The 24,616-nt window shown below is 41.7% G+C and overlaps 1 protein-coding gene across 1 annotated transcript in view; it reads right to left on the bottom strand.

Annotated features, from left to right (window-relative positions):
• Positions 1-24,616, bottom strand: part of plcl1 (phospholipase C like 1) — a 104,939-nt gene that overhangs the window by 25,761 nt on the left and 54,562 nt on the right. The window contains exons 2-5 of the mRNA XM_061792237.1: positions 13,142-13,216; positions 11,792-12,079; positions 7,620-7,898; positions 1,978-2,369 (exon numbers count right to left, since the gene is read on the bottom strand). Of these exons, the coding sequence (XP_061648221.1) occupies positions 1,978-2,369; positions 7,620-7,898; positions 11,792-12,079; positions 13,142-13,216 (1,034 nt within the window). The remainder of the gene's footprint in view (positions 1-1,977; positions 2,370-7,619; positions 7,899-11,791; positions 12,080-13,141; positions 13,217-24,616) is intronic.

Genomic DNA, 24,616 nt, shown 5'->3' with positions numbered 1-24,616 from the left:
GTCGTTAGTTAACGGCACCGTCAAAGTTAACCGTGTGGTTGACGTCACTGGTCAGTGCCAATATATCCCACAATTCCTCATTTTGTTGACTTCCGGTTTAGTGAAAAAAAACTGTCGTGAGCAGACCCGGGCCATTTCGCACAAATGTTGGTGAACTTCCCTGCAAGATTAAACAACTATAAACTTATTGTTGTTTTGTACACTGTAACATAGTCTACAGGAACAATTATGGCGTGTCTATCATGATAATATGTATCATATTGAAATGAAATTCACAGAATTTATTTATTATTAATATTAATGTTCCAAACACGTGCAGCTCTCTGTTTTGTACTTAAGATTGAATAGAGAAGGGGCATCACCTACAATTACTAGAGTTTTAATAGATGATTCAGTGATTTTATGCTTCATATCAAGCAATAATTATCATACCCCATTTTTATTTTTGATAAGGCTGGTTTGAAAAAACAAAACAAATATATATATATAGATCTTTCATCATTATTAAACTGAATGCCAGTTTAGGTTTCATTGTACTTTCTATTGTTTTTTTTATTTATTTATAATATTTTGAAATATAATAATCAATATAAACACTTATGACTTTTACATGTATTTATATAAAATGCATAATCATTGCCATGTCTCTTTGAACTAACTTTAAATGGTGTTCAATGATCCAGTGAACAGGGAAAATCAATAAAAACGTCATAGCAGATAGTTTGCGGGTGCTTCACATGGATGGAATATGATTCTGTCAATATCTCTTACAGAAAAACTGACTTCATTGTGGGCCAATCAACTTCTTCATAAATCGTTAAAGTTAACGGTTAAGTCTACTTAACCAGGGGTTAAAAAATAACCGAGTTTTGAACAACCAGGCCCAGGAAGTCAACTTCTGAATGGCTTAAAAAAAAAAATGGAAGGTTATGGAGCGGCCTGATCAAAGTCCAGACTTGAATCCGATTTGAAATGCAGTGGCATAACCTTAAAAAGGCTGTTCATACTCGAAAACCCTCCATTTTTGGTGAATTCAAACAATTCTGCAAGGAAGAGTGGGCCTAAACATGAATGTCATCAAGTCCAGGTACAGATCAACAATGATTGATGACCACCTTGGTGTCTGCCTACGCCTTGCAACCAGCTCCTCCACTCCTGACTATGAGAAGCTAGTCTCCACCTCAGTGTCACTGAGGTAGGAAGTGATTTCCTTTTTTTTTTTTCAAACTCAGAGACCTACCTGTCTTGTATCTGATTTATTTATCGGTTTGGTTCATATTAAGGTCAGGTATGGCTATTGCTCATCATGCAGATTGGTGTGTGTTTGTGTGTGGGTGTCTCTCTCTCTTGGTGTGTGTGTGTGTGTGTGTGTGTGTGTGTGTGTGTAGTGGTTGTATACAACACAAGAAAAAGTGTTTTGAGGTTATTACTGCAGGCTGGAAAAGGTGTGTGGATTTGCAATGTTGACACTGAACTGGTAGATCTCGGGAGGTTGGCCGAATGGTGTCAAAAATGGTTGGGCACTCCTGACTTCAAATTTGTTTTAATTTTGCAGTTTGCATCATGGCGACAGTTTGACTCTGGAGGAGATTACAGTGATACTTATCCCCACTAGGGTCGCGGGTATGCTGGAGGCTATCCCAGCGAACTGCGGGCGACAGGCAAGGTACACCCTGAACTGGTTGCCAGCCACTCGCAGGGCACATACAGACAAACAATCAATCAATCAAGTTAGACTAAAATAAAATTTAAAAAAACTTGTAAACTGGGTCGCTCATAAGTCCAGGTAACAATGTAGTTCTATTTCCATGATTTCCTATTGGAAGATGATTGGCTGTATTTGGAAAGTTCAAGCTCTAATAGCCTTTTGCATTTCTTTTGCATAAAAACAAACTTCCCAGTATTTTTGGTTCATCATTGTGTGAATAACGATGAAACAACTGGAAACAGTCAACTGTACTGTAAAAATCTAAGTACCTAATGTAGTAGTGCGACAGGGGCATGTTCATGTCCTGGCACACCCCCTCGTGCTCGGGGTCCAGCAACTGGCACTCGGGAGACTGCAGATAGCGAGCGAAGCCATCCAGCCCCAGCAGCCCCCTCTCCTTGCCCTGGGCTGAGGGCTCATAGCGCCTCAGGAGCTCCAGGCAGCCCTCAGTCGTGGCCAAGGACAGACCCTGCTCTGTCTCCAGGAAGAGACGCAGGTCCTGAGCGTCTAGACACTCGCGGTCCTTGGCCAGCTGCACCATCAGGAAGTAGACATCGGGCCGGGTGCACAGCTCACAGTAGGCCTCGTGGAACTCCTCGCGCGTCACGTGGGAGGTCAGCTTCTCCTTGCTGCGCTGGATCTCCTTGAAGCGCAGACGGACCTGCAAGGACAAATCGAAAGCTGACGAGAGTCCGATCACTGAGATGAATGATAACAAACTCTCCAAAACTCTTGCCTCATCCGTTCCATGAAGTTGGTCGATCTGATTAAACTTTGGTTGCTTTGTTTCACCGAGGAAATGGAAATGACCCAGATACACTGCGGCGGCGTAATAACGTCGTCCCTATTACTCATCCTTTGTCCGACTCACACTCACTCTTTAATCTTGTTTCTTTTCATTTTAACATTCTTTCTCATTATGTGCTCCTTGGGGGGAAAAAAATAATGTCTGCCTTTCTCACAGCAGAGGACACAAATGGATGGAGCAGCCAGAAAGTCACTTCTAATAACAAAAACCGAGAAATGAAGCAAAGAATCTGCTGGAAAATCTTTCTTTCGTCACCACAGGCAAATTCCTGTTCACTCCATAAGAGTCGGATTAGCATCTACTCTGTCTAATGTGAAAAGATGGTCGCCTCCCGGAGGAAATTTCTTAACATTTGCAAACAAAGCTGGCTTAATGACCCCGTTGGAGTTTATAGAAGGGAATAATCCAATCTCTCTCTCTCACACAGACATCGGCAAATGTGACGTATCTCAGTTATGAGTATGCATATAATAATCCATACATTTTAGACAAAATCCAGCAAAACGTGATGTTTTATAACTGTTTAAAGCAGTTACATAATCTTATAATTAGATGAGAAGAGCACCAGTGTCTTGTGTGACCTATGAGGTATGTCAGAAAAATTCCGGGACTAGCGTCACAAAAGATATATTAAATATTAAAATATATATTAAGACCCAATGGGGCATTTGCTGCTGACACTGCTCACAATGTTAGCGTGTGGCTAAGTCAGAAAAGGCGTGCAGGTGCGTGCTTTTCTGCCAGCACGCATTCTCTCGTCCACTCAAATTTGTCATTTATGCACCCTCATGCCACATACGCACTCTGGGTGGTGCAACCCTAAAATGTGGGCATTCCCTGGCAAATATGGCGCGCATGTCAGCACTTTTCCACTTCAGTGATTCAGAGGCTTTAGTCCAGTGCCACGGTGAAGGTGAAATATATTGCACGTTTTGATTCGGTTAACTGCCCGGCTACGGCCCGGTGATGGCTGATTAGTGCAGACGGTGCGGGACACACCTGGCCCATAATGCTCACCTACACTCACCAATTGCCCACCGTCAAACATGCTGTTGGTGGCTTGGAGTTGCTTTGAAAGCGCAGGGCTCACACTACTGCTACAACAACTACAGTCATCATAATGGCGCAATGGTGAGTTCGATAGTGAAACATTTGTTTTTGTTTGCTTTTGTGTCGTTCATCAAATACGTTAAAGTGACCCACCCAGTCTGTGGCAGCAGAAAGGTTGCAGGGCACCGCTGATCTAAAGAATGTCAGACACAGTTCTTTTTTATTGATGGACCACTAAACATGCATTAGGACATACTGTAAGCGCAGTATTCTGATTAAATTGCTTATATTGGATTTATTTCATACAGAAAAAAAACCCATGCTCTCCTTCAAAGTGTAGCATGTTAGTCGCAGCGGTACACACGTCTCACTGGCAATGACACATCCGCTACGGCAGATATTTTCATATTTAAAGTGTGCTACATTTCCCAAATGGATTTCTATGACATTCACACGTCTCAGGAAAACCCAGCATGATGGTGCATATCTTTCACACAACTGCACTATATCTCTTAATCACTTTTCCCAGTGAAAGGATTCAACACCCACATTTTCTGTGTCGTTGTTGCACAAACGGCCTTACAACAGTCAGTCACTCTGTGCTACGGCAGCCTTTTCTTGCCCTACCTCTCTTTTGTTGCTTGAAACGTGAGACCGTTTTTTATCTTAACACTTATTACAAGGGGTACACTGCACCACTCAGTATTGAGAATCCAAACAAAAAACATTTTCAGTTAAAATATCAAACATGAGATCGTTAAAAAGCATTAACATGGTAACAAGTTCATTGCACGTGTGGAGACTCAAAGCACTTACACTAAACTATATCGCTGGATTTAATGGATCTTTTTTATGGGGTTTTTACAGTATACAGGCAAGTCTGAATTGAGAGTTGCATGTTTTGGGTGTAGTACCGCATTGTGCCTCAACATGCTGGAGAGCACTGAGGTCTACTGGAACAGATACAGCGCTTATACTTGGTTTTTTTTCCCCCTCAATAATACAAATTGTGAGATGCCTAACTGATATTCATTTTCCCTGTAACAGTGACAAATCAATAAAGTTCTGTTCTATTCTATTCAGAACAAGAAAGAGGTAGAGAAAGTCCTCGTCTCTAATAATACTTGTGTTCCCACACAGGAGATGGAATATTTGCCTATGAGTATTGTTTTATGCTCTGTTTGTATGCTTTATGTTGTTGCTCCGTGCGTGTGAAAGAAGCAGTCAATTGAAGGTTTATAATTACTGTAACTAATCTATGCAAATTTCCCTTGGCGCATCTAGGATGTTTTTAAACTAGCCGACCTTCATTCAAGAAATTGGTATGGCCATCAATTATCGTTTGTTTTGTTTTAGCTTTAATAATAATAATAATAATTACTTTTATTTATTGGCGCCTCGCAAGCCACTCAAGGTCACCGTACAAACAGAATTAAAAGAAATAAAACAATAAAATAAAAGTAACAATACAAAAAACATCAATTAAATTGGCATATTATATGGGAAATGTTAAAGTCAATAGGCAGACCAGAATAGGTGTGTCGGGAGTTTGGATTTGAAGAGTGTTAATACTGTACGCCTGTGTTTTAGCGGTCAGGTGGTAGTGAGTTCCAAAGATGGAGAATAGAGGGGCTGGAGGCTCTGCCCCCCACAGTGGACAAACGGGTAAAAGTGCCTTTTGAGGTGGATGGAGGTGGAAAAAAGACAGAGCGGGAGGGTACCGCAACGTGAAGGAGGTCAGCAAGATATGGTGTTGCAAGGTTATTGATGGCCTTGAAGGTGCACATCACCATTTTATTTTGGATGCGGTATTAGACAGGGAGACAGTGGAGCAGTTTTACAGAAAACTTTAACTGGAAGTGGCAAATAAACAGCTTGAAGCAAGCAGGTTTTGTCTCTTATTTGGAGAACTGTGCGAGCGTGAGTGAGAACAGGTGCTAAGGAATACTTTAAAACAAAGGGTGTTTTAAGTTTAAATGTGTGAACTGCGTGGAGGTGTAAAACTTTTATATTGTCTCTCTATATCATCTCTGGGATTTTACCTATTACGGGGGGTGGTGGTGGGGGTGTGGGGGTCTGGAAAGTATCCCCCGCAATGAGCAATGGTTCACAGTATATTGTGAATTACGGGGGCCCGGAAGGGCAAAACAATATAACAAATTGAGAAACACTTTTACATTTCAGAAAACAAATTAACAAATGCCAAAACACAGGTTTTGTCTCAATTATAATTTGTTTCGTCTTTTGTAAAAGTGTTTTTGCTTTTGTTCATTTGTTTTCTGAAATGTAAAAAGGTTTCACAATTTGTTATATTGTTTTGCACTTCCAGGCCACAGTAGTGAATGCTATGCTGCAATGTATTGTAGTGACTCTGACCCTGTTGCCCTCTCTCCGGGTGACCAAGCTGGGACAGATCAATGGAATGCAAATACAACGATGAACTATTTGCTTAATATCCAAACATGCACGCCATCCACTGGCGTTTGAGAGTACTGCAACCCGTGAACTTCCATTGAGTTGTTTTTATCCGAAGATAAAATGTCAGTATTGATATTTCACGAACTCTATAGAAATATTCCAAATGTATGGCTTGATGTCTGTGTCAGTGTGTCAACTTTACCGGTGCAGCTAGAACATTTTGAGAACTGTTTATCCTGATTTGAAGCCCCAAATAGCTAAATGAAATGTTATTGAACCATACACAGTTGATTTGCCAATACTAAAATTTTCATTCTATATGCTTGATCTATAAGTAAAGAGTACAAAGTTGGGAGTATTTTATATTGATATGATTTTTACACCACTTTTAAAGGCAAACTTCGTAGACTAAATTCGAGTCGATGGGCGTGGTCTTGTCCGGTCCTCCGTCCTCTTAGACACGCCCCCTGGGTATTTAACCTCTGACTCCCGCCCCCTCCCTCGCGCTCTTTTTCATTGCTCTTGTCTTGCTTCCTGGCTCTTCTTAACATCTCCCCAGCTACGGGGTGGCTTCGGCCAACCCCCTCCCCCTTCTTTTGTTCCGTTGTCTCCCTGTGGCGCAACCACATGCGCAAACGACAGCCGGAGAAGCCGGCGGCGCGGTCCGATCGAAAAAGTCGGCCATGCGGCTTCGATCGTTTTCCTAGCTTGAGCTGTTGGCGGAGACACTGAGAAATCATGCCCTGAATCCGTACCTAGTACACCTGCAGTTGAGAGCAAGATCGAAGCCCACAGCAAGCTCACTAAGCAGGAAGGTTACGAGCGAATCCCAACGGGACAACAATTTTTCTTCTTCCGCCTCTTTAGTTTTTGTTTTATTTTTCCTCATCTTTTTTTTTCTTCAACCAAACCTGTCTCCATACTTCCCGAGACGACTAAGACAGACCATCCTACCGACCAGCTGACCTACGGTCGTGAGTAGACACTGCAATCGTTGCCAAAATGTACAAGATTAGTGCCTAATAATTTGGGGGAAATTACTATCGTCACACAAAATCCCAACTTTGCTCGCTCTCGCTCTGACTCAACGCATTAAACGCTCACATTCACATTTTTAGCCCAGCAGCACATGATGTCCTATTACCTATTTTTTTTCTTCTTTCACCAGTATTAGTGTTATTTTCTTCCTGTAGTTAGCCTCTTTGTGTTTCCCTATAGATCCCTCGTAGATTTCATTAAATATTCTATGAAATTCCACTCTTGGTTGTGTTTTGTGTGTGTTTTGAGTTTAAGTAAGCCTCTGCCATCTAGAACTCATATTTCATAAAATGAAGCAACCTTTAGATTATGAGACTGGTTTGTCGTTGCGTTATAAAAAGTTATAAAAAGTGACGTGGTGCTCTTTTCGAGACAAAATAGCTTGATTTATAACGCTAAGCGTTAAATCACGCTAAACCAGCAGCAACGCAGGCATCGCTGCTTCGACTAATTTATTTCTTAAATAAATTCCGTTTTATCCAACACCAATATACGCTCGAGTGTTAACCAACATTATTTGACTCCCTTAATTTAAAAAAACAATTACAGAGATTTCCCCACACATTTGTAATGACAAATGTAATTCAGTTGTCGCACCTTGGCCTCCTTGATGCCAGGACATAGTTTGACGATGGTCGTGACAGCCACGTCCTCGGACACGATGCCATGACCGTCTTCGTCCACTCGTCCAAACTCGCTTGCCAGCCACTCGCTCCTCATCTTGCTGCCCAAACTGGCCTCCATTGTTCCTCCTTCTCCCAGACCGCCGACTCCTCCGACTACTCCACCAACCATCGAGGGGTGCGCCAAAAGGTAGCGGAGGCCCGTCACCCAGATGTTGGCCACGTCTGCTGAGAGTGCCACCAAGTCTAAGGACTGTAGGGATGAAATTGTTTAGGCTAAGAAAAAAAAAAATAATGATCCTTGTAATGATCAATGATACAGTGGTACCTTGAGGTTTGACCACAATTCTGATCGTACTTTCCCTTTGACATCCACTACATTTGTGTATCCAAACTGTGCCTATAAAGAACCATTATTACTGTAACTGTATCGGCAATGTTTTATTCAACATTTTAACATTCCTGTCATACAAGCATGAGTAGCAAGAAGTTCACCAATGACCAATGTGCAGATATTCTCCATTATTCACTGAAATTCACAGTTTTTGTGCTCGTCAAAGCAATAAAAGTATGAATTAATTAATTGGTGCCAAAGAACTATGTAAATGTGAATAAAGAAGCTTCATTTAGACTCAAGTAGTGCTTTGCCACCAGCTTGTGGCATCTTGGTGCCAAGGAACTATATGGAAGTGAGTTAAGGAGTTTCTTTTAGACAAAAGTAGTGGTTTTCCAAATTGTGCCGTCTATATAAACTTTTAGCTGGGGACAATTACTTGCAGATTTTTACTATTTGCAGCAGGGCTCGGTCTCTATCCCCCAAGACACCCATTAAAATCTCTCTTAATTGTTACTTTTTAACTGTTCTTTGTTTAACTATAACTATGTACAGCAAATGAAGTATACCACAAATGTAACATTAAACATAATAATATCTTACAAGCCAATCTGCAGCTAGCTACTGAGCGACTAGTGCAAGAATCTACCGGAGGAAGCTACATCCAGAGATCGTTTTACACATCATGGAAATAATGAGTCCCAACCCGGGAACAATGAGTCCCTACAACTTATCATCACGGAATAAAGATACAGTAATCCTCCGCTATATCCCGGTTATTGTGTCACGGGCCTGCTAGATGGCAGATTTTTATTGCAGTTGTTACTCTATTTTTTTGTACCGTTCGCAAATTATTTTTGTGTTGTCCATTGCGCTTGCTCTCGCTCAATATATTATATCTGTTTAGGCCTGTCACAATAGCAAATTTTTAAGACGATATATTTTTCCAAAAACTATCATGACAAACAATAGTATGGTTGATGTTTTTTATGCCACTGATATAATAATATTAGACCATAATAATGCAAGTACATCCTTTTTAAGAACAATTTACTTTTAATTCTAATTCTAAGAACAATAAATATTGACATTGTAATGTAGAATAAATAAAATATCTCAGGGCTCTGTTCCCAAAATCTGTACTTGAGCAAATATTAAACATTTGGCACAGCAGTGTAAACAGTCATTAATGCCTTAACAGGCAATATACTGCCAATAAAGTTTCTAGTTGGTTCAGAAAAAGTGCCAAGCAGCAACATTAATAACAACACAAGTAGACCAAAGCAACCTGCTTTGATTCAAGATTTGTATGACTTTTTAAAAGGCTGCAGCCTTTCTTTTTCGCTGCTTTGTCAACATGTTCAATGGCTACATCGCTTACAACAGTGAGTAATGGCATACTGTATATAATGTGAGCATATGTGCGCCACATTTGTATTTGCATTGTTGGGCAAAGGGTTCCATAATTGCAAGCGGATGGGAAACGGGAAATGTCCCACCGTGTTTTTTGTTCCCAGCTGAAGAAATTGTGTGGGATGGTTGTAATTCAAATAGATTTTGTCACTTTGAGGTTTTAAGTTGTGTTGTCTTTGTTGTGACTTCATACAACTTCTACATACTGTAGAAGCTCATTGGTGTTAGCGGGATGGCCGCGTTCATCTGGCTTGAATCCAAGGGTACGTTCGGAAATTCACTCCAAGCGCGCTCTCTACATTCCGGAAAGTTCGGAAACTCAGAGCGTTGTTGGAGTGTGCCGCTCGGGTAGTCAGAGCGCCACACTCTGGGAGTGCTGCAGCGCACTCCCGCCTCTCTGACTGAGGAGAAAGAGCGGCGGGAGTGGCAGACAGGATGAGATGTTTACAGGCAGAACTGGCACATTCAATATGGCGGACGCACTGACGTATCCCTGCCAATGGCAAACACGCCTGTTTGTAAAATCATTGAAAATGGAGCATGCTCTTCCTCTCTGAACTGGGTCAGATTGAATTTCCAAACGTGCCCCAAAATGTTCCCACATCGTCGTGGTGGCGTTAGGCTTTGGAACTAATTACCTTTATGCCGCTCAACTTTATGTTAAGGCGCAGCTAGTGGCACGGCGTCGGAAAATTTTGCTTCGTGTACGCGAGCGCCCGCATTTCAAAAGCACGCGCACTCACGCACACACACACACACACACACACACAAACACACGCACACACACAGACAGACACACACACGCGTGCGCCTGCATAAACAGAGAAGCACACGGCCAATCAGATGGAGGGTCCCCACCCTTCACTAGCTCTGATTGGTTTAGAGACCAGGATGGGTTTCATATGTGTGCTTTCAAGTCGCGGAAATGTTATTTTCGTCCTCATATGACTGGGCACCTGTACGCACCTGCTGTTTTTTTCCCCCGCACCATTCAGAAATTAGGGCGCATATGCAACCAAATTAGTCGCACTCTAGACCTGTCTCGTCCAAAAATAAATAAATAAAACATTGATACGGCGGATTTCCAGCACCACGCCGGAGTACTGGTCTATAGCTCTGCGTCCTAAAACGCAGATTGATCTTACGTTATGCATCCCTGCTAATTTTTGTGCGCGTCTCAGATGCGGGACGTACATCTAACGAGATCCCTTGAGATCCCCATCTTGACTCAGTGCATCTTCTTGTCAAACAGCACTAACAGATGACACTCAAATGCTCCAAACTAGACATAGGAGATCCAAGCAAAGTCCTTTGTTCGCACAGAACTCCTAAATACTCCGGATAAGAGTCCTCTCTAACCAAACAGGAATGGGAACAAAACCAGGAAATAAAACACTATCAAGCAAAACCAGCAACCGCGCTAAGGATTAATCATCCACGTCGGTACTGGCAATCGTCTCTGACGATCATGAAAGTGAGACACTTCAGAATAAGAATATCCATCCATTAATTTTGAACACCGCTTATCCTCACTAGGGTCGTGGGCAACCTGGAGTCTATGCCAGTTGACACTGGGCGAGAGGTGAGGTACACCCAGCCAGTCGCAAGGCACATATAAACAAACAACCATTTGCACTCACATTCACACCTACGGACAATTTCGAGTCTTCCATTGACCTAGCATGCATGTTTTTGGGACGTGGGAGGAAAACGGAGTGGCCGGAGAAAACCCACGCAGGCATGGGGAGAACATGAAAACTCCACACAGGCGAGGCCAGATTTCACTCAGAACTGGGAGGCAGATGCCCTAACCAGTCGGCCACCTTGCCGCTCATAATAAAAATATGAATGTCTTTATTTTCAAGTACAGGGGGTTCCTCGGTTTATGACGGTCCCGACATGCGCAGTTTCAAGGTTATGAATGGCCTGCAATGCACTACTTTGCGCAGCAGTGTAAGAATACATTGCGATGCAGCACAATCCTTCGTGCTCAGTTACCGCCATATTCCATGTTTTTCATTTAATTGTTTTATAGAAAAGTCAATATGTCTGAATTATCACCACAGCTATTTTTTAATCAACTTAGCTGCTGAAACGTAAATTACAGACAGTGTTGGGTCTCACTTTCAAGCAGCTCACCTCACATAACGTGTTTACGAACAACACTTCACATATACACACTACAGTGGAAGGAAAGTGAAAATCACTAGGATTAGGGTTAGGGTTCCAGTCATTCCCCCTGTTTTTTTTTAATCACTCTGCCTTGGTCAAACGACATGTAACAGATTGTTTACTAGTGGTGCCATTGGAGAACACCAGCTTTGTCGATTTCTAAATTGTGAAGTAGAACTTTTGTGGCATCCAAACTTCAAGGTACCACTCTCCTTATCCAGTCTTACCTGGTAGTCCTCCCCATGTATGATAGAGAACGCGGCCTCCTCTGCCAATTGTTCAGAGAGGAGGCCGTTATGCAGAAAGGTCTCGGTGCTCTTGCCAGTTCGCACCTCTCGGATGCTGGAGACATCCAGGCGGGCCCGCTCCCCGTCCTTCTTGGACGGTTCCCAACGCAAGCAGCTCAGGTCAGCCTCCAGCGTGTAGAAGCGACAGTAGACCCTGGAGCTGGGCCGCACCTTCTTCAGCTCACATCCGCCCTGCATGAAGGCCAGGCAGTCGGCTGCACTGTTGACCTGTGGCGCAAAGTCAATGTTGTGTTTCACTGAGAAAGTTTATAAGCCTGCCTGTTCCAGGAAATCCTCGCCAAAGTATTGCAGTTACTTCCAGCGGTACCACGGCCCATTTACCTCACGTAAGTCACTCTATTCATCGTTCCCTTTTTTGACTCCTGTGTCTCCTCTCAGTGTTTTCCCCCCTGTTCCTGATCCACATCATTCCTGCCGCCGAGCCAGCCGCCTGTCCTCACCACTGCCTGCCACCTGTCCACGCCACCGACTGCCCACCCACCTAGGACCACCACCATTACCTTTCCTCATTAAACTGTTCATCATTTTACATCTGCCTCCGCCTGCTCTTGGATCCAGCTACTCCCCATACGTGACAAATAGGCTCTTCATATTCAACTGTACTTGCATGAAATCTGGTTGTTTTAGTCAGCATTATGCTAAATATATTTTCTCCAACTATATTTCTATCTTTAAGTTCCTTCCTGAGACAACCTTCAATTTTGTAAATTCCTGGTTTATTTCTGTTTGCACTCATAAATTCCAGTTAATTCCCATATGGAGAGTTTCCAGTTTTTAAAATACCCAGAATTTTGCAATGCTAAGCAGACCAGCAATCCATTTAATGTTTATGACCACCGCTGCCCTAAATGAACAGCATTGGTAATTGCCAAGATATTTTTATGATTCCGTAATAGTTAATATACTCGTTTGTAGACATTCTTTAAACCAAAGTATATTTGTAACGCTAAAATATAATTATTATTGTTAGCTATGAATTTGATCTAAGATAAATAGTGAAGCACTTCATTATTTATTCATGGGTATGTCAAATTAAAGCTATTTACCTGCATTCCTGGGTTAACAAATGAATTTCAGTAATTGAATGTTATTCTCAAGCCAAGAAGCCAAGAAGCCAAGTGAAAAGGTGAATTCAGTTTAAAATCAGCATTTCTTGTTCAAAATTGTAAAACGTCTAGGATTTACTGAAATTAAAAGATTCCACATTAAAGCACTCAACTATGTCGGATGGTCCCTGCTTGTTGTTGTGAGAGGTGGTATATAATGTACCTTCTTCTCTGAGGGCATGCTGCTGAATGACACCGTCTTCTTTCTGCCTCCGCCCACCTTCTGCACTGAAGGATCCTGGGAAAACAAATGGCGAGTTGGTCAAAATGTGTGTGCAATGTGCATCTGTTATAACTACAGTACGCAATCAAAGCAAAAGTCCAGTTTAAAGCAGATCATTTTACATTCATCATTACTGTTGTCCAAAGTAATGGGTACTAAAATGACCACTTTTGGCCACATCACCAATATCACCATCACTCAGATAAATAAATAGACTGGGGTGGGCATTTGGCTCGGAGTTCGGCTGGGGATCGAATGTAGTATTGTTGAAGTGGTTGTTTGGGGCTGCTTCATCGCGTCGGGTGGTTTGTATGTGCGGGTTTTGCCTTGGCTTCCTGATTTGGGCGTTGGTCCCGCTTCCGGTCAGTTATGGATTTTTGATGCCCAACCCTACTCACGACGGGCGCTTAACTTGGGTTCGTTTTGGCGGGCCGATATTTAGCATTTTAAGCTGATCGGCTTTAATATCATATTTCGCCGATCATTGATTGGCTCCGCAAAAGACATTTACTCCACGTCGCCATCGTGCACAGTATATTTGAATCCAAAAGCTAGTTTATTTATAGCCTTGCCACATGTCTTTTGACGTAATACTGTAAATATCTGACGGCTCATGAAGTTATTTAAAAAAAAAAAAAACGACGGTGTGGGACAGACACCACGTCGGAGACAGGCAACACGTAATGCCCCGGATCAGACAAATTTTCTCTTTCACGATTGCACTATGTCAGACTACTGCAACCAAATATTGTATTCCGGTACCACCGCATCCCGTTATTTACGATCATTGGGCTTTATCTTGTCAACTCGAATGCGACCGAATACACTCATTACCGTGGCGACGACAACAAGAGTGGAGCGCGCCGACACTATTAGAAGGACAAAATGGGGGAAAACGTGTTGGTGGTCACCGGTGCTCAGGACAGGAGAGGACGTTCGCTTAAGGCTTGCTTGAGGTATGATCACGTACATGTAATATGATATGACTCGCAAGCAGGCAACAAAAACGTTATGCAGCCTAGCAAGCTACTGCTAGCACGAACGGTTGGACGTAAACATCCCACCGTTCTGTCGAATCATGCTGTAAAGCAGGGGTACTCAATGCGTCGATCACGATCGACCAGTCGACCGCGAAGGTACTATTGGTAGATCGCATGACATCACGTGACATAAAAAAAAGACTATCATCCATCCCATTGCTTTATTGATATACATATATAATCGATTATATCTGAATTATTCTGACACTTAGGTCACACACAGTGCAAACAATGCTGCTAAAAGGTAACTGCAGATGCGCAAACAACGGCGCCAAGTGTGTCAAAACTACCCAGCTAGTCAGTGAGTTACCTCCAATTTTTATCTCTCGTGTTTTCTCTTAAACTTAAGAAAGGGTATAAAAATGAGTGGGGGAGCTGGACCAAGTAAGAAGACAAAAACTTACCACTTTCATACGGAATGGGAGGAGGAGTATTTTTTTCACGATGACATTTTCGAAATGCGTATGCCTCATCTGCAAGTCTGCCATCGCATTACCAAAGAACGGAAATGTGGAGCGGCATTTTAGGACTGTGCATGGAAAATAAGACACTGACTACGCATCCCTGGCATCCCTGGCACTTCAGTGCAAATTGGCGTAAACTCAGGTAATGACAAAAAAATGTACATTGTTAATTATGTTGTGTTGTGCAAGATTGGCTCATGCGGTGATGCAAGGCCCAGAATTTTAGCTCATTGGTAGCGCACTGGGCTCTCAAACCGGAGACATGGTCGCGGCCCCCACACCCCCAAAAAAAGGTAGATCGCGGGAGGTTGGCTGCTTGAAAAGTAGATCTTGGGGCAAAAAAAGTTTGGGCACCCCTGCGCTAAAGTTTCGGTGTGGGTGAAGTAATTTAATTCAAAATGAAATAATCTAATTACAGTAAATTAGCACCCATTATTTCTGTCATGTAATGTTGGTTAGATCTGACTGATTAGAATACACAATCTGACTAGACCTAGATTTCCAACCTTTATGGAGCCAAGGAACATATTTTACAATTGAAAAATCTCACGGCACACCAACAAACAAAAATGTCACAAAAAGTGGATACATTCATTACTGTATTTACTTCCTGGCATTTAATAGAAGTTTGTTTTGTTCTGTCCGTCACTAAGCCTCATTGGCATAAATAGATGAACAAAGATACATTATTTATTGTAAATATAATTTTTGGAGCAATTAAGTACACAAGTATATACAGTAAATGAACAGGTCATTTAAATAGACACATTCCTCTATCATGTGATCGGTTATCGGTTTTTTAAATTCGCTTATCGGCCCCAAAAATCCTGATCGTCTAAAGCCTAGTTCTTACAGGTGTTTAGACACTAAAAAAGAATCCCACCGCACCACTCGACAGTAGCACTGCCTTGCTCATTTTCCCACATCCTGTCTTACCCTTTTCTGTCCTCTCTTATCTGGTTCTCTTGGTCAGTTAGTGCATGTTCTCGACCTTATTCTTCACTTTATTGTTGTCATTTTGCTTGTAATATTAAGCCTCATGTTTTGTTTTGCCCAAACAGCAAAAATATACAAACACACAAACCTAAACACGGCCGCAAATCACCTATTTGGTGCACATGGTTATCATACTGATATAAATACGGGATAAGCTACGTGATGATTTACTGAATGAAAAGTCTGAGAGCGTGGACCGATATTGTTTTTTTTTTTTTTTTTGAGGCCGAGGGCCGATTACGATATTTAGCAGAATAAAAGTCCAAAAAGCGCTTAATCGATTGATTTAAAAAATATTCATGCGTTAAATCACCTCTTTTCTGGTCCCTTAACTCTTACAACAATAAATACATAAATTACAGGCAGATCATTTGACTGTTTTACAAAACTTTGTTGTTTAGTATTTGTTTAACCTTACAACAGAGAGAATAATTGGCAAAGATCTGATTTCCGATTTTTTTTCCTGTCATTATCTTTGTCCTATGTTGTAACGTGTAAAATAAATAAATAAATAAAAACGCTGATTTTAGCCCATTGGAAAAGGGCTCTAGCTTTTTTGCAAAACTTGATTGAAAAGGAACAGCGAACATGAGAATTTTTTTATGTGTATACGTTTAACAGTGGCGAACCAGTTTTACAATGGTATTACAATGAACTAACTAACAAAAAGTTAAATCATTTTTACAGATGTATGAGCATTCTCTTCAAATGAGACTGAAATGCACTACACCAGTCACAGAAGATGCAAAGTCTTTTGATCACAAAAAGCTGGACGATATCTGCTCTGCCTGAGAGTCCAATCAAGCCAAGGGAAATGGGAACAGAAACAGGAAGGAGAAACCATAACAAAACCAGTCCCTAGCTAAACACCAGTGGTTATTCATCTACATGGCTACTGGTAATCATCTGACCATGAAGACATTGAAACACTCGTCATCTCTGGACAGAGGTGGACCAGCATTGGACCCCTGTCCCGCTCACTGTACACAACAAAAGAATGACAAACGGACAGGTCACAGATGAGGAATCGTGGGACGTGCACGAAGAGCGGGTGGAGCTTTGTTTTGAGCAGGCAGGAACTACACATTTCTTTTCATCTATAAATACGGCTGACGTGGCGAGTGATGAAGATTGACAAAGTGCGTGTTAGTGTTGGGTTTCACTTGGTAATCCCATTTTTTACATTCAGCCTTTTGTTTTCCTCCATCTTCTTTCCAGATACACATCCCTATTTAGTCGCTATTCCCAAATGAAAATGTCAGATTTGACACTGGAAACTTTATACCCAACCTTTCGAAAGCAAGAATGTTTCATCTACAAACACAGCACCACCTGTGCATGCAATGTACATATACACGATTGGTTATTAATGCCGATTACATAGGGAAGTCATTGTTTTTTGTTTTTTGGTCCTGTTAGGCTGTTAGGGCAAGCAGAATGGAGGATCTGTGTCCCTTTGAGACCAGAACAGTTTTTCACCTTCCGCAGTCTGTGTGTTTCTTAGTATTATAATTGAAGTTTATTGAGAATCAGAATAGATCAGTCGAACAGAACAAAGTTTCTAGAGGGGAGAGAGAAACCAAGACAAAAGACAAAGCACTAATTGTAAACAGGATGAGAAAAGTAAGTCATTACATTATCTACAACAATGAAACATTAAATATGAGTGTTGCATGGGCTGTAGTGCTACACCCTGTGAGGGAAGGACAGGACAAGATAGAACAGGAAAAGGACAGGGGAAGAAGCATGCAGGACAAGGGTCGTGAACCCTGCTGTACAACTGAAGTGTGGTGGGATTGACTATGTAAATTATAAAAGTCTATAGGACGAGAGTATGAGTGAGGGGATACACAAGCAATTTGCATATTCATGAGTTATTTGTCGCAATAAGTGAGTGGCCCCACACCCAGTGAAAGAGTCCAAGGAGTGTGTGCCTGTGGACACATACAAGTGAATTGACACCGGTTTACATGCACAAAGACTGACAGAAGTGTCCTGTTATTGCTGTGCCAGCACCACGGAGGCTGAGGATGCCACCCAATCAATCGAGGGGCGGGATCGGGCCCAGGGGTCCACCCGAGAGCAGCCCGGTGGACGGGACACGTCCCACGCCGAGGGACCCAGAGCGGTCCGCCGGCCCCACCGAGGTGCCCCGACAACTTGGGACCCAATGCCACACCAGACATGCTGAAACCCGGTCCGACACCCACAGCATTCCGACCCCATACCAGTCTCCAGGAACCCTTTGATATGTATATGCACCCAGATGTGATTAATGAGAAAAATATATACAGTGAGTGGTGCGAGCGTGTGCTAAGTGAGTGATTAAGAGAAAGAAATGATGCCGGCTTTTACGAAAGCTCGAACAACAGTGCAAGCAGACACGTTAGCCCACGCATCCACAATCCATTCACATATGGTGGCGTAACTCGCCTGGCGTCGCCTCCCAGTCTTAGTAAAGCTGTGTTCGCCATCTGTCATCCATCGCTCCCACGCCAGCTTTTTCTTGTAATCTGCCGAAAGTTGGTGCGCCACGGTAGTCCTTGCCCGAATGGATAAATGGCGCCGTTTCATAAAACAAAAGCACCAAGACGGACCTCCTTGAAAATGTTCGATTTTCATTTTTTCTGCAAGCGTTATTGCCCTCAGTCGAATGGTGACTGTAGAGACGTTTCTCCCGGCTGTTCTTTGCTCATTAATCCATTGCTCGAGTTGGTCTTCCAACTCGGACTACCTCACCTTGTTTACGCGGAAACTCAGCTTCGTCTTCTTGACTTGGCAAAGCTCGTTTCCTGCTTCCTCCACTTGCGAACCATGGATTCGTTGATCTTGAATTCTCTCGCGGCTGCTCGATTCCCATGTTCCTCCGTGTAACTGACAGCATGCAGTTTAAACTATCCTTCGTAAGCGTGTCTCTTCGTAGGTGCCATTTTTGGGGGGGTCCTCAGCCAAACCGATGTCGTTTTGCACAATGCACACCCCGGCGCTATATACCAACTAGGGGCGCAGCTTTAGCGTCCTCCTTCACGCACCCTTCCCCCTTTACGTCCGCATGCTGTCTTCAGCAACGTCCGCTTTTCCTCTGTATAAGCAGCGTGTCGGCAGGAAATGCTCCCAGTCAGTCAAGCGGTCAAAAAAAGTCACCAAAAAAAAAAAAAAAGTCAAGCGGAGCGCTCATCACACAACATTTCTAGATTTTGGAACTCGGTGCACACATAAGGCGCGCCGCATTATAAGGCGCCCCATCCATTTTGGAGAAAATGTAAAACTTTTAAGTGCGCCTTATGGTCGTGAAAATACGGTACTATGATTTTGACATGGCATTAGGGAAACAGCTTGAAATGAAAGGAGCAAATCTGGGAAGAAGCTCAGTGGCGGAATTCATTTTAATTCTTAAGGAGGCATGTGAAAGAAATGAGTGGAATAAAATTATCCTAACTTATAATTGGCCCGGCAAAAAGTCATTTACACAAAGCGGTTAAAAATTACGCTTCATGTCACGGCGACATGGTGAGACCTCAGTTTAGCAAACATCAAAGGATTAACATTATCAACTCACTGTGTTTGTTCTTTTGGGCGGCACACTGTGTTAAAAAAATAAAAACGCATGGAATGACATAACAGTTGAACCTCGATAAAACGGACTAATAGGGGCGGGGGGGTCTTCCGTCATAGCCGATTGTCCGGTACATTGAAGCAAAGCAAAGCAAATTTATTTATATAGCGCATTTCATACACAAGGTAACGCAATGTGCTTTACATGAATAAAAGCATTTAAAAACAAAGAAAAAAACAGCTTATAAACATTTAAAACAAAGACAAAAAAATAAATAAAAGTGCAATTAAAACAGCGTGCAGTGCAAGAAATATCATTTAAAAGTGGAAATGCTCTAAAAAGCATGGGGGGGAAACCTTAACCTTAACCTGGACTTAAAAACATGCACACTTGGGTGTGACGTCACTTCTGTTGGCAACTTATTCCATTTGTGTGCAGTGAAATAGCTAAATGCTGCTTCACCATGTTTGCTTTGGCTCCACTACTGGACCTGAATCTGTCAATCTCAGAGCCCTAATGGGTTTATATTCCATGAGCATTTCATTCATGTATTCAGGACCTAAACCGTTTAGTGATTTATAGACCAGTAGCAGAACTTTAAAATCTACTCTAAAGCTGACTGGAAGCCAGTGTAAAGACTTTAGAATTGGAGTAATATGCTCTGACCTCTTTGTTCTGGTCAGAACCCGAGCTGCAGCATTCTGAATGAGCTGCAGCTGTTTAATGCTCTTTCTGGGGAGTCCAGTCAGAAGATCATTACAATTATCAAGTCTAGTTGAGATAAAAGCATGGATGAGCTTCTTCTGGTCTGCTTGACACATGCAAGCCTTCACTCTGGATATGTTCTTGAGATGGTATAATGCAGTTTTAGTAATTGATTTGATATGACAGACCACCAAGGTTTCGGACTTTGTTTTTTAAAGAGAGTGACTCCAGGTATTTACTAACAGCAATCCTCTTTTCTTTATTGCCAAAAACAATTATCTCAGTTTTGTTGTGGTTTAATTGAAGAAAATTTTGGCTCATCCAGTTATTTATCGGTTTTAGACATTGACACAACACCTCAATTGAACTGTAGTCATCTGGAGACACTGCTAGATATAACTGTGTGTCATCTGCATAGCTATGAGAGTCAAAATTAAAGTTCTAAAGAATTTGACCCAAGGGTAGCATATACAGGCTGAACAGGAGGGGTCCAAGAACTGACACTTGAGGGACCCCATAGGACATTGCCATTCGATGAGATTAAACACTTCCAATGGTTACAAAATAACTCCTTTCCTCCAGGTAGGACCTGAACCATTTAAGGACTGTACCATTTAGTCCACCTCACGTTTCCAACCTATTCAGCAGTATATTAGGATCTACCGTATCAAAAGCCGCATTGAGGTCCAACAAGACCAGAATTGACACCTTTCCAGAGTCAGTATTCAACCTTATAGAATTTAGCACTTTGATAAGAGCAGATTCTGTACTGGGATGAGTTCGGAACCCTGACGGAAATTTGTCAAAAAGTCAATTTAAAGTTCAAGAAATTGCTAAGTTGATTAAAAATAACTTTCTCAACAATCTTGGCTATGAAAGGGAGATTTGAGATGGGTCTATAGCTTGCTAACATGGAAGCGTCCAGCGTTCTATTTTTTTGCGGAGGCTTATGGCAGCTACTTTAAGAGCTATAGGAAATTCGCCTGACTGAAGTGAGCAATTTGCTGCGAATCAGCTAGGACAGACTTCGCAATAGCTTTGAAAAAGTCAAATAGTATTAAGTCAAGACAGCTCGTTGATGGTTTCAGCTGCTGAACCGTTCTCTCTACAGTTTTTTGGTCAACTGTATCAAATCCTGACATGGTCATAGAGTTTTTCCTGGGTGGCTTCAGATGTAGTATAATTTTATCATTTTGCTGATTTGTGCTAATGTTTAACCTGATGGATTGTATTTTTTCACTAAAATAACAAGCAAATTCATTGCATTTATCTGCTATTAGAAGTGCTGGAGCTATCTGATTCGGGGGGGTTGTTAGCTTGTCAACCACAGCAAACATAGTGTGAGTATTGTTGAAGTTCTTACTGATGATTTCAGAAAAGTGTCCAGCCCTGACTAACTCTTGGTTAAAATTACAAAGACTTTGTCTGTAGTGGTCATAGTCAATTTGGAGTTTAATTTTTTTCTCCACTTACGTTACGCTTTCCTACACTTTGATTTAGAGGTCTTTACCATCATTGTGCTCCTCCACGGTGTTCTAGAGCGCCTCAGATTGTCTTAGTTTTAATAGGAGCGACGGCACTCATGACATTTGAGATTATACAGGTGAAATTATCCAAAAGTTCATCAACTGTCTCAGCATTCACAGTTTGTGGCACAGCAATGGTCCCCAAAAACGGTAGCGGTACTCTTTATGTATCTTTTCTTAATAGGCATAGAGGTTGTCTGAACTTTTGGAAGAATCTGTAATTCAAAGAATACGCAAAAATGGTCAGAAATAGCCATATGCTTAATGTCAATTGATAGAATTTCAACATCCTTAGAGATAACCAGGTCTAAGATGTGACCTCGAGTGTGGGTTGGACTCTTAATATGCTGAGAGAGGTCAAATGTGTCTAGTATAGCAGAGAGTTCTTTAAAAAACAATTTCCATGTTATTGTCCCGACGATCCATTTTTTCCAATATCTGTTATATCGGGGTCCATTTTATCGAGGTTCCACTGTACTTCAGATCAGAATGATAGATTTTCCGAATGTATTGGATATCTACAAGTGCAGCACGTTAAATATGGGACAGAGACCAGCTGCAAAGAGCGACACGAGTAATTGACATTCCAAAAAAGGTTTTAATTGCCTTTGATGCCACGAGATGATGGCAAAGCACAGGTTTTGTAAAAACCAATAAAACTCCTCAACTCACTTCAACATAGCACACTGGCACCAGAAGGCTACATGATGGCAGCAAAGCACTATTTTTGTCAAAATGAAACTCCTCAACTCACTTGTACATAGATCATTGACACCAGAATGCCACAAGATGGCACCAAAATGATACTTCAATATCAGTCATATGAGTAGAAAAGCAATAGGTGAATGTTTCAAGGAATAAAAGAAGTTGACAAAAAAATGAAAAATGTAACTTATGAATGCCCAACTGCAAATTTCCAATCGGGAAAATGATCAACAAATGAGCAATGACAATGTATGTACATTGTGTGTGTCTGTTTGCATGTGTGTGTCTGTGTGTGCGTGCGTGTGTCTGTGTGTGCGTGTGTGTGTGTGTGTGTGTGGTTGTGAAATGTCAGCAAAGACCAAATCAAGTCATGAATTTAAAAATAGGTTGATAAACACACCCTGCTCACATGTCAGGTCGCTGCACTTGGAATCACCCTCCACCAAGACATTGATTGACAGCTCCATCGCTGCATGGCGGGCAAACGTCAATGCTATGACAACCTTCATCAGTGATGTGGTGAGGAGGTGTCAGCCAGGGGACCCGCTAATAGCTGCTCGCATTTAATAATGAGCGGCGGCGTTCTTGCGGAAGCAGGTTCTTACTTGTATTGTCAGCAAGCCTATGATGCAATACTTGTCAGAGAGGTATTAACTGAGCAGACTTTGTTATTGTGGTGGTAGTTTGGACTGCTATACAACCAAACAGCATCATACTGAGAGCTTGTTTTAACATTTTTTTATAAGATGAGTTTGCAACATAAGGGGGTGTGCAGGCCTGTCCTGAAACTGAATATACTTACGTGTGTGTGTGCAATAGTGATAGTATCTTCGAAGTGTGTGAAGAGGAGTGTCACAAACAGCCCTACATACCACAGTAACCAGACTTTATCGTCATCATCAATAATGTAATGTAAGGGAATGCAAGGGAAGCCAATGAGAGCAACCTGAGAGCTGAAAAATCTGCTTCGTGCATCTGTGTTATTGGCACGCACTACAAACTGTAATTGTTCGTGTATTTGACCCACTCATGACAAGACCGATGTTCTAATTCGGGGGTAAATTTGGTCGCCCTCAAGTTTTAACAGTGAATACACATAAATGTTAAATCCTTAAGGGTATAACAGTAGGCCAAAACTCACAGTTAGGATCTTACTGGGTACAGAGAGAAACAGAAGCCAAAACAAATCCTGCTTGTTGTATCTTTAGTTGAAACAGGTTTACACTAAACAATGATTTAACATTGAAAATGAAAAGCTGAAATCTTTTATTTTTAGGAAAAAGCAATAGTTGTTCTTTTTTTTTTAGTGAGTGGACGATGCAGAAAAATTTAACAGTCACAATTTGAACAGTCTAGAGTATTATGATGAACACCAATGGCATGACGTTTCATAGCTAGAAGCAGAGGTGGCATGAATACTCACATTCTACAGATACTTGTACGAGAGATACACAGGCGGAAGTACTGCTTCAAATTCAAATCAAGTGAAAGTAAAAAAAAGCACACACTCTAGTTGAGTAAAAATTTATTTAAAATACCCATTTTGATACCTTGGCACAAGGTGAAAGAACAAACTTTTCTGCTTTTATGAGCTTTCATAGTGCTTGTTCTGAGCAGGCAAAAGCTAACGCGTTGGCTCAGGCTTATCATATTAACATCTTCTCATAGCTTTGCTCTTTGTCAATACACTGTGTATGTTTTTTTTTTTTTCTGATTATATGGAAAATTGTTCAATGCCAGAAAATGGTGGTTCTTAGGCTGGCATAAGGCACAACGTCATTTTTCTTTTTCCAATTCTCTTAAATAAGGCAATGGATGTGCATCGTTGTTAATAAACTACTTAGACATTCCTGTAAATTCTACGGTTATTTACCACATACCTTATAGTAAAAATCTTTTAACTAATTGTACAGTAATTAACTACAGTTTCCACTGCATCATGGGATTTTGGTCGACGTCACACAGTTACTGTTCTTTGCATGCAGCAAAATTGTGAAGCAGTGTGCTCGCAGCATGCATTGCGTCGTAAAATGTTGAACTGTTGTCATAATAAAGACGTTAATCTTTAATGTTCATTAACGATAAGGATTAACGTAACATTGATCATGTGTGTTTAAATTACCCGTAGTTTGTTGAATGTGTCTTATTTAACTCTACGGTTACATATATGTTGCACTTTTTTTCATGAAACCCTGACTGTGGGTTGTGTGCAATAGGGTGACATCCCAGTCAGTGCTGCTTTACCACAAGTTAAGCTAAGATAAATGGTACCTGATCTGCTTGTTGTGATGGTGAGATGAAGCCTCACGAAGCATCATAACACTTCAGCCATTGGTTCGAGTAATGGTCCATTTCTTGATGCTTCATGTGTATAATCACAGGCCACTGTATCTGAGGCCACATTGTGTGATGCATTGCAATAT

Source organism: Phyllopteryx taeniolatus, chromosome 12, assembly GCF_024500385.1.
Source record: "Phyllopteryx taeniolatus isolate TA_2022b chromosome 12, UOR_Ptae_1.2, whole genome shotgun sequence".
NCBI classification, from domain to species: Eukaryota; Metazoa; Chordata; class Actinopteri; order Syngnathiformes; family Syngnathidae; genus Phyllopteryx; species Phyllopteryx taeniolatus.
The sequence above is the reverse complement of the archived record's forward strand: the minus strand, read 5'-3'. Positions and strand labels throughout refer to the sequence as shown.